The sequence below is a fragment of the Epinephelus fuscoguttatus genome, linkage group LG4 (assembly GCF_011397635.1).
Source record: "Epinephelus fuscoguttatus linkage group LG4, E.fuscoguttatus.final_Chr_v1".
NCBI classification, from domain to species: domain Eukaryota; kingdom Metazoa; phylum Chordata; class Actinopteri; order Perciformes; family Serranidae; genus Epinephelus; species Epinephelus fuscoguttatus.
The window spans coordinates 38,597,644-38,613,628 of record NC_064755.1 but is presented as its reverse complement, the minus strand read 5'-3'; the positions used below and the strand labels follow the sequence as shown (position 1 = coordinate 38,613,628).

The window sequence follows — 15,985 nt, the reverse complement described above, 5'->3', positions numbered from 1 at the left end:
GAAGAGGAGGACGAGGAGGATGAAGATGAGGAATGGTGGAAGAGTTGAGAAGAGAGGAGGAAGAGGAGGGATCGATAATGAGAGGAGGATGAGGAGAGAAGAACGAAGAGGGAAGGATGAGCAGGGGAAGAAGAGGAGGATAAAGAAGAGAGGAAGATGGAGGGAGGATTAAAAGGGGAGGATGAAGAGAGGAGAAAGAGGAGGGGGGAGGAAGAGGAGGAGGAGCAGAGGAAGAGGGAAAGAAGAGGAGGGGAGGATAAAGAGGGGGGAAGAGCAGGGAAGGAGGAAGAGGAGGGGAGTATGAAGAGGACAGGAGGAGAAAGAGACAAGGATCTAGGGAGGAGGATAAGGAGGGGAGAAGGAAGAGGGGAGGAAGAAGAGGGAAAGAGGAAGAGGAGAGGTGGATGAAGAGAGAGGAAGAGGAGGGGAGGAAGAGTAAGGTTGGTGAGAAATTTGAGTATAAGGAGGAAAGGAGGAAGAGAGGGGGAAGATAAAGAGAGGAGGATGAGAAGAGAAGAACGAAGAGGGGAGGAAGATGAAGCGAGGAGGAGGGGAGGAAGAGGAGGGAAGGATAAAGAAGGAGTAAGAGGAGGGAAGAATGAGGAGGGGATAAAAAAAAGTTCACAGAAATGTTTCCAGTTTAACACAATTTAAAAACGTGGGTGAAACTTTGAATGTTAAATATTGACGGTTTCACCTGCAGTTCCTGCGGCTGCCACTAGATGACACTGAAGAGTCACATTTTAGTGATGAAGAGGAGTCTGCTGATCAACCCATCTTCTTCCTCCTCCTCCAAATCACATCACAATGTCACTGACATGTTCCTTCATCACCATCAACACACACATCATCCTGCTTGTACTCTCTACAGCACCAAATGTAGATTAATCCGCTGCTGAAAATAGTCCCCAACAAAGTCACCTCTTCCTTATTTAAACATAATAAATAAATAGTGACATCATCATCTCTGTCAAGGGAGAATTCATGGCTGAGCTCTAGGATTACATTATACAGGTGTACCTAATAAAGTGGCCACTGAGTGTAGTTCAGCTGGAGTGCCTTTAATTCAAAGGCTCAGTGTGACTGTCAGTGTTTGATCCTCATCATGTGCTCGATCCTGGAGGGAAAATGAAACATTAAAGACAGAAGACATTTATTGATCTGATGATAAACTTAGTGTCATTGACAAATAAAAACCATCAGGTCTCAGTTTGTGGATAAAAAGACACATTTATTAATATTCACATGAAGGTGAAATGGCAGTGTTAAGGCTTCGAGGTCGTCTCCGTATGTCCATCTGACGTCAGCTGATTCACTCTCACAGAGACACAACGTGTCACCTGTTTCCATCACGTCCACTCAGTCTGGAAGTTTAAAGACAGTCTCAGGTATAGAAACAGACTGCGTCCACATTTAAACACATCTTTGTCCCTTTGTGTCACACTGAGGATTAAACTCCAGTTTGTTTCAGAGAAAACTGAACTGTAATAAAACACGACGTCATGTGTCTCTCTCCTGTAAAGAGACAAAGAAAAGGAGACGTAGCTGTCTTTATGTCGTGTCAGGTGTGTCTCTGTGGACAGACGTCTCTAGTGTCTCAGTTAGACATGTTCATGTGGACAAAGTATCAGAGAAAAGAATCTAAAACAAACTTCACAGAAGTCATTAAAGCAAAAAAACAGAAGACAAGATGTCTAAACTGTCCACAGCTGGATCGATAGATGTCCACTACATGAGGACACATTTAAAATGATCATGATTGTTGTTCTGGTGATGATTAATCCCTCCATGCCCACTCCTATCCACATGGTCTCTTTGGGTGTTTTCACATAGTCCTTTTAGAACAAACAGATCTCAGTCCTCTTAAAGTGGACCAACAGAAAAGGGACTCAGTCCTCTTTGTGTTCACACTATAGCCTATATTTAATATACTGATGTAGTTTGGTTTTTACTTTGACGTGGCGCTGCAGTGCGGTTATGAAGCCCCTCGCTTTCAGATGAACTTAATATTGGAGGGAAACCTTAGTGTTTCTGTGCTGTGGACTGTTGCTGTTTGATGTATTCTACAGTCCACATCTGGAGACGTGCAGTATCTTCTGTGGACCAAACCACTCCTCGTCCTGCATCCTTGCAAGCATTACGGCCGATGTGGTTTCATCTGTTTTTCAAGAGTCCCAGGTCAACAGGATGTGATCTAGAGGGCTCAATACAACGGCAGAGAGCAAAGTGAACCTGGAGCGCTTTGTGTTCACAAGGCACAGGTTAAGTGAACTGGTCTGAGTTCTGTTTGCTTCAGATGGATTTGAGTTCTGTTCGCTTCAGAGGGGTCTGACTTCTGTTTGCTTCAGAGGGGTCTGAGTTCTGTTCGCTTCAAAGGGGTCTGACTTCTGTTCGCTTCAAAGGGGTCTGAGTTCTGTTCGCTTCAGAGGGTTCTGACTTCTGTTCGCTTCAAAGGGGTCTGACTTCTGTTCGCTTCAAAGGGGTCTGAGTTCTGTTTGCTTCAAAGGGGTCTGAGTTCTGTTTGCTGCAGAGGGGTCTGAGTTCTGTTCGCTTCAAAGGGGTCTGAGTTCTGTTCGCTTCAAAGGGGTCTGACTTCTGTTCGCTTCAAAGGGGTCTGAGTTCTGTTTGCTTCAGAGGGGTCTGAGTTCTGTTCGCTTCAAAGGGGTCTGAGTTCTGTTTGCTTCAGAGGGGTCTGAGTTCTGTTCGCTTCAGAGGGGTCTGAGTTCTGTTCGCTTCAAAGGGGTCTGACTTCTGTTCGCTTCAAAGGGGTCTGAGTTCTGTTTGCTGCAGAGGGGTCTGAGTTCTGTTTGCTGCAGAGGGGTCTGAGTTCTGTTCGCTTCAAAGGGGTCTGAGTTCTGTTTGCTTCAAAGGGGTCTGACTTCTGTTCGCTTCAAAGGGGTCTGAGTTCTGTTCGCTTCAAAGGGGTCTGACTTCTGTTCGCTTCAAAGGGGTCTGAGTTCTGTTTGCTGCAGAGGGGTCTGACTTCTGTTCGCTTCAAAGGGGTCTGAGTTCTGTTCGCTTCAAAGGGGTCTGAGTTCTGTTTGCTTCAAAGGGGTCTGACTTCTGTTCGCTTCAGAGGGGTCTGAGTTCTGTTTGCTTCAGAGGGGTCTGAGTTCTGTTCGCTTCAAAGGGGTCTGAGTTCTGTTTGCTTCAAAGGGGTCTGACTTCTGTTCGCTTCAAAGGGGTCTGAGTTCTGTTTGCTTCAAAGGGGTCTGACTTCTGTTCGCTTCAGAGGGGTCTGAGTTCTGTTTGCTTCAGAGGGGTCTGAGTTCTGTTTGCTTCAAAGGGGTCTGACTTCTGTTCGCTTCAAAGGGGTCTGAGTTCTGTTCGCTTCAAAGGGGTCTGACTTCTGTTTGCTTCAGAGGGGTCTGAGTTCTGTTTGCTTCAAAGGGGTCTGACTTCTGTTCGCTTCAAAGGGGTCTGAGTTCTGTTCGCTTCAAAGGGGTCTGAGTTCTTTTCGCTTCAGAGGGGTCTGAGTTCTGTTTGCTTCAAAGGGGTCTGAGTTCTGTTCGCTTCTGAGGGGTCTGACTTCTGTTTGCTTCAGAGGGGTCTGAGTTCTGTTTGCTTCAAAGGGGTCTGAGTTCTTTTCGCTTCAAAGGGGTCTGAGTTCTGTTTGCTTCAGAGGGGTCTGAGTTCTTGTAGTGTTCACATATGTGCAAAAATGCTGAGTCACCACTCTGAGTCCAAGTGTGAAAACACCCTAAGAGGACTGAGGTCAGTTTGCTTTAAAAGGACCATATGTGAAAACACCTAAATCACTGGTTCCCAACACGGGGTCACCAAAGTTTCAGTTATTTATGTATATATATATATATATGTATATATATATTTCTGTAAAGAAAACTACTGTAAAACTCCAATTAACCGCTCAGTCCCTTTTACTAGCCTGGTGTAGCTAAAAATGAATCCAAGTTGTGAGGATTATTTTAACAGGATAAAGTGGTGTTGTGTCAGTATGCTGGGTGCTGTAATCCTCGAGTGCTGTAGCTCTCACTCTCTCTTATGGTCTGTCAAAGCTAGATCAAATGAATGATTGAGAACTGAGTAATAGTCATACTGGTTTAAATGAAGAATTTGATTGTATTTCCTGATCTTTGCTGAACAACAGTTTTGTGTGAGAGGCCTGTCCCAAATATAGGCCTGTTGAGTTCAGTGATCCAAGACAATAATAGCCCAGGCTACTAATTTAAGTTCTACAGTAAATTAAATTGTTATTTTTTAAGTTTAAGATCTCCCAGGATGAGGACAGGGTGAAGACCTGGACACACAACATATACAGAAAGCCTTCTGTCTCTGTTAAACAGCCTCGTCCTGCATTAGAAAAATACACAGTTAAAACAAAGAGTTCATAGAACACTCAGTCTGTCAAAAAACAGAATAAAACAAACAACAAAACAAACAAAAAAACCCCAATATAATCATAAAAACACATTAAAAAAATCCTAAAACGTCCTGCAGTTATTGGGTTCAACATTTGGGCTAATTTTCCAGTTTATCAGCTGTTCTCTATTATTACTGAATATAATAAGAAGTATCCATAAAACATGTCTCTAACTCAGGGGTCATTTAGTTTACTCAAAATTACACAAAATTGTCCGAGGTGTGTGAGCTGCTGGCCAGGTCAGACTGGCCGCCAGTCATGTGATGCAGTCATGTTATTAGAGTATACTGAACAGTCTGCGTACGTAAAGGTCCAGTGTGTAACATGTAATCAACTGAAAATATGAATCTTTGAGTTTTTGTTAGCTTAGAATGAGCCATTAATATCTACATAGGGAGCGGGTCCTCTTCTACAGAGATCACCATGTTGCAACATCATGTTTCTACAGTAGCCCAGAATGGACAAACCAAACACTGGCTCTAAGTAGGAAGCTTTATTCAGTGTATTTACTGATTTTAATCACCTGGTCAGTTTGTTTTAGAGAGGAAGAGACCTCAGAGGATTATTCGGCTCATGGTAAAAACCTCCTCAACAATGATCACTGATTGCTGGTTAAAATCTGAAATCCTCACCTGTATACGCCACTAAATCCTCCTAAATCTTACACACGGATCTTTAACGGTTAATTTGGTGGGCAGTATGCAGCACGTGCTGAATAAGTATGTAGTAGGCAGTGTGTTAGTATGTGACTACCTGTCATCTGTACAAACTAAAATGTCAAAATAAAAGCTCAGCCTTTGCTCATTATGATTATTGTATCCCTGATTATTTATCACCATTGTCATTATTACTATGATAGTAGTAGTATAAGGAGTAGTAACACTATTTTATTTTACATTATATTACTGATATAAGTATATGAAAATACTATATTACTAATATAGTGTTATATAATATTATATGTTATATCAGAGTGGTCTCTTTTATTTCTATTATATACCTATATTTCATTGTGTTAATAGGTATAGTGTGTGTATATTATTACATACGGCACACACAGTATATTAACAGCAGATACTTTAACACAGTGGTTCCCACCTGGTGGGTCGTGGTCCAAAAGTGGGTCGTGTGTCAATTCTGAATGGACCGCAAGCGACTTACAGATGTGTCATGTTGAATTTCTAGCACAGGACTTTTATTTTGAAATGCCGTTTGCTGCTGTAGAGTGAGAAACTAACAGACAGTTTGCTGTCTCTGACAAGTAGCTAACTCGACAACACCGCCAAACCAAGTATGACACCGAGTATATTTAACTGTGTGGACTTTGAACTAATGACCAGTTGGGAGCCACTGATTTAACATATTATTATGTTCATTATATTTCATACCTACATATTAACTGACAGTTATTCTGATAACTGATTGATCACTTCGGAAAGTTCTCAACAAAAATACAAAACATTTGATGTTTCAGCATCTTGAATTTTTTTGAATCAAAGTAAGCTGAATATTTTTGAAATAATTTGAGGGTATGAACTATATTTGTGAAAGAACTGAGAAATGTTCTCCAGCTGACAGTCGGTCACGACTGGTTTGTGTTTATATAAAGAATGACAAATAAAGAGATTGTGATGTTTGTTTTAGAGACGTGACGTCAAACTGTGGATCAGAGCTGGTGTTCAGGTGATGAGTCTGTACCTGAACTCCTCTGATTCTGCGACAGAAAAATAAAAACAGTTTCACAAACAGATCAGACACACGTTAACCATAGTGCATATTTAAAGTCTCAGTGATGTGCAGCATATAAGACATGTCAGAGTGTTGTTGTTCCTATCACACCTGCTGCATTGTGGGTAAAAAAAAAGTCATCACCACAACTCAGAGACTGTCAAAGAGTTAAACTGAGTGACTGAGACACGGAGCACCTGGAACGGAAAGAATACAAACAATAACTTGATTAAGTCACTTAGCTTCACCAGTATTACCCCGCCCTCCCCCAGGTCATGGACTCAGGCCCCACCCCTCCCCCAGGTCCTGCCCTCAGTGACCCCCCCCCCCAGGTCTAGTCCCGTCCTCAGTGCAGGTCTTTGAACGGTTTGGGGTAGTTGAACATCAGGTAGTCCATGTAGTAGAAGTCGAAGGCCTTCTGTCGCTCGGTGGCGTTGAGCTGTGAGAAATACCTCTGGGTGATTCTGGAGGAAGTCCTCTCAGCTCGGGGGTTCCTGTCTTTGAAGTCGGGGAACGTGAGGTTCCTCGGTGCTCCGACGTTCTGCAGCAGGAAGTTGGCTTCTTCCTCCAGGTTCTCAAACTTGCCGATGAAGTTGTACCTGAGGAGGCAGGGGTTACACAGCTGACTGATGGGCTCCCAGTGGATGTCCATCCCCACCGGCCGCCGCACATCCAGCAGGTACTGCACGAACTCCCTGAAGGTGACACCGGCGCCTGTGCGCAGGGCAGTGCGCGTGGCATTGGCGCGGTATCTGGAGATGATTGGGCGTCCAAAGACTGGGTGGTAGTACGAGTTTGGACTCTCAAACTTGTCGCGGAAGGCCGACACCAGACGCTCAAAGGGCTCCCTGACGAACAACACTTTGGTGTAGGAGCGAAGTCTCTCTGCGATGCCAGCGCGGTCGTAGCTCTCCAGCCGCCGCAGGTGGTTGCCGTAATGCGCCGCGTCATGAGGAATGTCTCGTGTGGAGGTGGCGCTGCCGCCCAACACCATCAGCACCCGCTTCCAGTTGGAGCAGCCGGCTTTGGGCACCTCGCAGTACAGCAGCCTGGACCGGTCCTCCACGTACACCCGGGACACCTGCCGCTGAGACACACGCCGCTCAGTGACGCCCGGCTGGTATTTGGCACAGACGTCAGCCAGCAGGCGGCGCCGGGACGCCTGCGTCTCTGCCAGCCTCTGATGCTGCAGCAGCTGTAGCTTCTCCTCTCCACCTGCAGGAGCGCTGGAAGAGTTGGGATTCTTCAGGAGCAACTTCCTGTGACGTTTGGTGACCGGCTGTTTGGAGCCGACTGAGTCCTGAAGCTCCGACAGAGACTCAGAGGAGACTTCAAACTTCTCTGCAGGCTGATCTGCAGCTGCTGCGCTGTCCGTCACCACATCCTACAACACACACACACACACACACACACACTTTAATTATTATGTCAATTATGATGTTAATTATGTCATTATAATAACAGTGACACCTGCTCAGTGTGGAGTTTGATCTGAGATCGGTTGAAGGATCAGTGCCAACATGAACCTGAATCTCTGTCTCTGACCTGAAGACCGACTGAGGACTGTCTGTACAGTGTGCATGTGTTGTAATGCTCTGAGCTTCCAGCAGGTGTAGCTGTCCCCCTTTGTGTCCCCTTCTGAGTCTGTCTGGTCCTCAGACTCTGAGTCCCCAGCCTGTCTGTGTGTCCCTAGCTAGTCTGTCCTCAGTCTGTCTGTGTGTCCTCAGTCTGTCTGTATGCCCTCAGCCTGTGTGTCCCCAGTGTGAGGAGTCAGAGCTGCAGCTGGCTCACCTTCTCAACAGGCCACCTGGGAGCCACCAGCATGTTGACACCTGCCGAGACACAGAGACAAACAACACATGAGACCTTTGACAATGAGAGCTGCTGATACCAGAGGACGACAGATCTGGAGACAGTTTAACCTTCAGCAGGATCATTACCTAGACAATAACCTCACATTTACATCACGTCATCAGACTAAAGCAGCAGAAAGATAATCAAACCAGTTATTTGAATCCAAAACTGTGATATTTAAATGTTTATCAGCAGGAGCAAACAGTTTATTAAGAAACTTTTCAACTTTTACAGCCTCTAGTGTCTCTGAGTGGTATCGTCGGTGCTGACGTCACCAAGACGACCGTATCTCTTCCTGTTTGAGTTTAACTACCACCAACACAGTTTGTTCCTACTGATGTTAGAACGTGTAGAGATCTGACAGTGATTCTCTTTGGTATCGGAGGATAGCTACTAATAGCTACCAGGGGAAAACTGAAGCGCCGTCTTATTCCTGTTTTGGTTGCTCAATGGTTGACCTACTTCCTTTGTGCCGTTAACGGAGCCTTCGTTTTCCCGGGAGATCGAACCCGGTGGTAGACAGAACTTCACAGAGACAGTGAGGCTCATAGGGAACCAATCACAACACTGATGTTCTTTGTTCTATAGACGTTATACTGTGCAGTCATAATGAGGAGTTAAAGCTATTTACACTTTAAATGTACAAGTAAAACAAGTAAATGTGATAAATGTTTTCATCTAAAATTCTGTCTTCACACCTAAATGTGTTTTCAGACATTTTCGAAATACATTACATTAAATATTTACAGTGGAAAAATTAAAAAACTTAATCTTTTCCCACAACTTATAATGAAATAAGTCTCACAGGATGGAAATCTCCCAGAGGTGCTTTTATTGTAACGTCTGTTCAGGTAGAAGGTGCACAGACGCATGCTGGGATGAATGTGATGTAACCCCCCACACAGTCATGACACAGATGAATGCGTAGTTTGTTCCACTGTAACAGAAAGCTAAATGCTAAAGCTAACAGTGAGGGAACACCTGACGTGACCCGAGTGTGTGTGGACCACCGGTGTGTCTTTACACTGTTAAACGGCAGGATGAGTCACTGAGTCCACAGCCTGAGGCTCCTCCTGAGGACCGACACACGGCAGCACTGTGGACACTGTGGTCTGGATGAATGGGTTAAAGTGAATAAATGAATAAACATATGTCTGTGATGATGGGTTTTTATCTGCTGAGCGTCGTCTTACAGGAAACATGTTTGTGCAGTGGAGCTGAAACATTGTGGAGAGGCAGCTGCCCCGAAGGCAGCACGAGAGATGGAGTATATTACAGATGGAGCTATGTCTGTGTGTGTGTGTGTGTGTGTTTGTGCGCGCGCGCCAGACAAAGACAGACTGATGGTGTGTGTGTGTGTGTGTGTGTGTGTGTGTGTGTGTGTGTGAATAATAAATGCTTTAATCCAGGTGAAGGGCTGACAGCGTCCTCACAGAGACTCATCCCTCACCTGAACCTTCTGCAGCTCTTCTTTTATAACCTGATTCATCAGCTGCTGAGTTTCTCAATTAATCCATTCACTGTTAAATAAATGTCAGAAATTACTGATAAAATGTCCGCCATGGATTTCTTTTTCTTCTTCTTCAGACTGTGGCTGAAACGAATTATTTTCATTATGAGTTTGAGCTGCAGTGATGATTAAATTAATCGATTAATCAGTTGACAGAAAAATAATTGGCAACTATCATGAATTCAGAGATTGTGGCGTATGTTTTTCACTGGATGTTCTCATTTTCTGACATCTGACAGACTAAACAACTAAACTTAGAAAACAATCATCAGACTAACTGACGATGACATTGATCTTTAGATGCAGCCTGATTAAAAAATCATCTCAGCTCAAAGGCTGTAAAATGACTGAAATCATTATTTGATAAACTAGTTGCAACTCTACCTGCTCAGGTACTCCTCTACCTGCTCAGGTGGACTGTACTCTACCTGCTCAGGTACGCTGTACTCTACCTGCTCAGGTACGCTGTACTCTACCTGCTCAGGTACGCTGTACTCTACCTGCTCAGGTACTCTGTTCTCTACCTGCTCAGGTACTCTGTACTCTACCTGCTCAGGTGCACTGTACTCTACCTGCTCAGATACTCTGTTCTCTACCTGCTCAGGTACGCTGTACTCTACCTGCTCAGGTACGCTGTACTCTACCTGCTCAGGTACTCTGTTCTCTACCTGCTCAGGTACTCTGTACTCTACTTGCTCAGGTGCGCTGTACTCTACCTGCTCAGGTACTCTGTACTTTACCTGCTCAGGTGCACTGTACTCTACCTGCTCAGATACTCTGTTCTCTACCTGCTCAGGTACACTGTACTCTACCTGCCACCCGCTCAGGCACCTGCACCCACCCGCCCAGGTGCACCACTCCCCACCCGCCCAGGCACCTGCACCCACCCGCTCAGGCACTCTGCACTCCACCCGCCCAGGCACCTGCACTCCACCCGCCCAGATACCTGCACCCCACCCGCCCAGGTGCACTGCACTCCACCCGCCCAGACACGCTGCACCCCACCCGCCCAGGCACTCTGCACTCCACCCGCCCAGGCACCTGCACCCACCCGCCCAGGTGCACCGTACTCCACCCGCCCAGGCACGCCTGTACTCTACCTGCTCAGGTACGCTGTACTCTACCTGCTCAGGTACTCTGTACTCTACCTGCTCAGGTAACCTGTACTCTACCTGCTCAGGTACTCTGTACTCTACCTGCTCAGGTACTCTGTACTCTACCTGCTCAGGTGCACTGTACTCTACCTGCTCAGGTAACCTGTACTCTACCTGCTCAGGTATGCTGAACAGTTTTTTTTTTTTTTTAACACTTTAAAAAACTAAAATGTTTCAGAACCTGATGAGTTACTGAGCTGACATCACACTGCATCAGTCACATGTGTTTCCATAAGTTCACATGTTAAGTGACTGTGACGTTGTCTTATTTTGAAAGGAACCTCCTTCCTGTAATGAGTGTGTGAGTTTCTCTGAACAGACGAAGTGAACACACACTCTGTTGACAACACTCAACAGGAGGCAGATGATGCTCTAAATAACTCTGGCAGCATCACTGAATCTTAACTAGGAAACACACATACATACACACACACACACACACACACACACACACACACACACTGACACAGAGCTCCAGATGGCCTCTCAGCAGCTTCCTGACTCTGAAGGTTAGCGGCATCATGCTCCTCCTGGTTATTTATTACCCAGACTGCACCTCACCGTGAGCACAACACAAAGCAAACATCCAACTGATCCTGAGATCACAGCTGAACGTGGCAGCAGCACAAACACAACCTGACTCCATGACGACAGTCGTGTTCACATTCAGTGTCTGACTGATCCACATCATCATTCATTAATTTAATGTAACAATATCTGACATCAGGTTCAGGCTGCATCATGTCTCTGTCTGTTTCAATGATCACTGTGTCAGATCAGGAGATTATAGAGTCATAACTTCTTGTCGTGACTGTGCTGAGAGACATGACAGACTACACATCGGTCCTCGACTTTCACAATGTGCATGATGTCGATTAAAGACAGACTTCTGGGAACAAGAACATAAACAAACAATAGATTCTGAAAAGACTCTGTTCACTCCTCTTTCTCTTCACCATGTTTACTGCATCTGAGCCCTGATTGGTCAAAGTAGGGTTGCAGTGATTAACCGGCTTCAAGGTATACTGTGATATATAAGTTCACTGTTATCATACCGTGTACATTTGCTTATCTAAGATATTGGAAAAAATGCAACTAGACGTAGAATCTGAGACCGTTATGGTGCTGTGAAAGCATCTCAGGGTCTTGTTCACGAGTGAGGGTAGAATGGAGTGTGAGATGGATTGGTGGTTCGGGGCGGCATCTGTGGTGGAGCAGGTGCTGCGCTGGACCGTTGCTGTGAACGGGGAGCTGAGCCGGAAGACGAAGCTTTATTTATTGGTCCATCTATGTCCCAGCCCTCACCTATGGCCATAAGCTCTGGGTAGTGACCGCAACAATGGCGTCGCAGATACAAGTGGCCGAAATGAGTTTCCTCTGTGGGGTGGCTGGGCTCAGCCTTAGAGATAGGGTGAGGAGCTCAGACATCCAGAGAGAGCTCAGAGTAGAGCCGCTGCTCCTTCACATTGAAAGGGGTCAGTCGAGGTGGTTCAGGCATCTGATCAGGATGCCTCCTGGGCGCCTGCTGGTGTTCCAGGCATGTCCCACTGCTAAAAGGCCCTGGGGTAGACCCAGGACACGCTGGAGGGATCATATATGTCATCTGGCCTGGGAACACCTTGGGGTCCCCCAGGAGGAGCTCGAAAGTGTTGCTGGGGAGAGGGACGTCTGGGGTGCTTTTCTTTGCTTGCTACCCCTGTGAACCGGCCCCGGATAAGCGGATGAAAATGGATGGATTTCTTATTATACTGCATTGTGTTTTGTACTGTTTGCTAATTACACCAACCTGTATTTTTCTTTTTACAAATACGTACTTATATATTGCTTTTGTGTTGCTTCCTGTTTGCATTATCCCTCTGCTGCTGTAATGCTACAAATTTCCCTGCTGGGACGAATAAAGGATTATCTTATCTTATCTTATCTTATCTTATCATGAGTGGATCTGAATCTGTTCTCAGCAGGATGTTGTACTGTAGGTTACGGAGTGATAATAGGACACAAAGGGTTAATAGCGTCTCTTTAAACTACACGTGAAACACTGTTTGCTGATGAAACGAACACAGTAACCTGACTGCAGAGTTTGTCTCTTTGATGGACTGAAATCACTCACCTTTATTTGATTAAACAGCCTGAAAACATATTAAACAACTACCAAAGTCAATAATGACTTATTTTAATCAACACTAACTACTAACATTAAATTTTCACTTCTGCACGACATGGAGATCTGAGCCAATTCACAAACACATCATGTGTCTCAAACTGGTTTTAAATGATGAGTGTCGTCTGATTAAAATGTAGAATCATAAAGTGTCAGTCAGAAAACTCCTGCTGAGATTATTTCTCTCTAAAACTGTCAAACCAAAACAAACTGACGTTATGAGACTGAAAAGAAAACCCCGTTAATAATTTCATTTCATCATTTCATCTGTTGTTGGGGACAACAGCCAACTGTACCAGTTGCCAGGCAACCAGCTATGAGCCTGTAGACACTATAGATGAAACACACCAGATATAACATGTTCATCAGTAGTCAGTATATTCACATGACATTAGAGAAAATTGATTTATTGTGTAAATCCGACTTAAACTGGACTTTTAAAATAGATGTTACATGTTAGTCTGACTGAAACTGTATGAAATGGAATTTCTCAAAGTCGGACTTACACACCAGGATATTGCTATTTTAATAGCTGGCTTTTAAAAGAAATCACAGAGTCAGCAGACCGTGAGGAAACAGGCAAAGCATTCTAATATTTAGGTGCCACGGCCGCAAAGGTACGATCTCTACAGGTCTTAAGGCGAGTGCAAGGGACAGTCATGAAATTTAGCGTAGCTTCACAGTTAGCATACAGACATGAGAGGTAAGTAATCTGATCATGCGACTCTCAGAGATTTATGTTTAACTGTTTGAGCTGTTTCTTTGTGGGGTTAAAACTTTTAAAAACACTGTAATGGTCCTTTAAAAGTCACTGAGTATAAAGTGTGTGTGCGTGTGCATGTGTTGTTGGTTTTATTGGTGTTGGACCTGTAGTTGTTTATTCTTCATCAGACTTCCTCTGACCTCCTCAATCAAGTCTGATATGTGAGAGTGTGTGTGTGTGTGTGTGTGTGTGTGTGTGTGTGTGTGTGCGTGTGTATGTCAGTGTGTGTTGACCTACACAGAGGTCGTCCACCATCGATTAGGTGCCAGAACCTGCTGCTGCTGACGGACTGAACTCAGACAGCAGCCAAGTCCAGCTGACAGAGAGAAGGTGTGTGTGTGTGTGTTCATGTGTTTGTGTATATCTTCGTGTCCACCGCTGTAGACGTCATGCATGTGTGTGATGCGATGACATCATATTAAGATAAACAGTGTGTGAGTTATTATTAAAGCTGAACTCTAAACACAGCGACTGTGTGATATGACGGACGTCACAAACACTCAGAACAAACTGCAGCAGGTTGCTGAACATTAAATGTGCAGATTTCCTGAGTGTTAAAGGTTAAAATCACTTTTCGGACGCAGACTGTCTGTCGCAGTGACAGCAGAGGAGGAAAGCACAGCGTCACGGGGTCACGAGCACCACCAGCTCCTCTGCACACGACCTGGAGCCGAAACGAAGCGTCGTTAGATACTCTGATGACATAGCTGTTTGTCTGTGTTTTCTGTATCTGTGCCTATCAGATAAACCATAAATAAATAAAAAATACACCCCCACAGATGGTGCTAAGGTGGAGGTGGAGGAGGAGGTCTGCAGGAGCAGCTGGTGATACATCACAGTCACTCCTCCAGTGTCCGCTCAGAGCTGATGAAAGTTCCTGCACAGAGGATTTACTCTGGAGTGGTACTGAAGCTGAGAAACACTCAGACACTGTTTACTCATTTATCAGTTATTATTACTATTAGTCAGAGTTAACTTTACTGTTCACACATAAAAACACGACATTAATATCAGTCTGAATGTTCAACCTACGTCACTGAGAAGAGACAAAGAAGACGTCTATGATTAGTATTAACAATGATAATACATTTATGTGGTAAAGGACCTTTCACAGAGATAAAATCCACAAAGTGCTTCACCAAAGAGGACCATTAAAACACACAGTCAATAAAAACAAAGGCAATTTAAAAGGAAAGCGTTCAAGAATAAAAACAGAAGAGATCAAAGTAAAAGAAAACTGAGCTGAGCAGTCTGAAGGAAACACAGACAGGAACAGCAGACATCTGAGGGATAAAGGACATTTTAATAGGACAGGTCTTCAACTGATTTTAAAGACTTGCTGACGAAAACACTTCCAAAGAGTTACAGCCACTATCTCATGATCACTTTTAGTTTTCAGTGCAGAGCGCGGGACAGAAGACCTGAGACCCTGTTTAGACCTGCTATTAACATGAGTGAGTGATCTGATCACAAGTGGACAGCTGAGACACATCGCCTTTCACACCTGTGTCTATAATGCGTCTCCAGCTGACCACTCGTTACTGCCCCGTGCACAGTTATTACGTCAACACTAGCTGCTAGCTGCTCTGTAGCATGCTCGTTAGTCACGTTAGTGGTTGTGTCAGTACAGCTGGGATAATCACTGTCGGCAGACTTCAACACATCTCGTTCCACAGGGCAAAATGATGGATCTCAAAATGGGTAAGTTATACAGTGAAGCATTAGGGCCCGTACACATGCCACATCTTTAACCGCCTGGAAAACACAAGGTGTGCGTGCTAGGTGCTACTCTTGTGCCTTTTCTGTGCCAGCTTTCATCTTCTTCCAGGTGTTGTTTTGTAGGTGTGTATTAGGCCAAAAATGCAGTCTGTGGGACGGATGTTAAGCTCTGGCAGCCCTGCGTTAAACTGATTAACCTCTCCATATTTATCACAGACTGTTATTTACAGAGGAAGGGAAAGATATCTGCCAGTTGTGATTGGTTGAACTCTCAGGGTGCAGCCATCGTGACCTGAAAAATAGATGCTCGGAAACGCGTGCACACCGTGACAGTGTTGCTCTGGTGTTTGAGCGTGCCTGCCGTGCGTTGAACACAATGGATTGGAGGGCACAAAAAACGCTACATGAGTGCGGCTCCTTAGTGCACTGTCACCAAAAGAACCTCCATGTCCTGTACTGATGATGCAGTCCATGTTGGGGACGCATCAGGACGCATCAGTGTTTACACTGCAAAAGACATGTGGTCAAATGCGTCCCAGACTACCTCGGCAAGTGGTGTTCGGATCACAATGCGTCTTGGTGGCTGTTTACACTTGTATTTAGTGCTGTCCACCTGTGATCAGATCACCCAAAATGCAAGTTCAGGTCCTGAGAGACCAACTGATGATGAAGGTCACAGAATATGGTCTGTTAATCAGTATCATTATTAATCTTC

The 15,985-nt window shown here is 44.9% G+C and overlaps 1 protein-coding gene across 1 annotated transcript in view; it reads right to left on the bottom strand.

Moving 5' to 3' along the window:
* Positions 1-1,212: 1,212 nt before the first annotated feature.
* Positions 1,213-15,985, bottom strand: part of LOC125887125 (carbohydrate sulfotransferase 8-like) — a 68,893-nt gene continuing 54,120 nt past the window's right edge. The window contains exons 3-4 of the mRNA XM_049573678.1: positions 7,901-7,941; positions 1,213-7,493 (exon numbers count right to left, since the gene is read on the bottom strand). Of these exons, the coding sequence (XP_049429635.1) occupies positions 6,456-7,493; positions 7,901-7,941 (1,079 nt within the window). The 3' untranslated portion in view covers positions 1,213-6,455. The remainder of the gene's footprint in view (positions 7,494-7,900; positions 7,942-15,985) is intronic.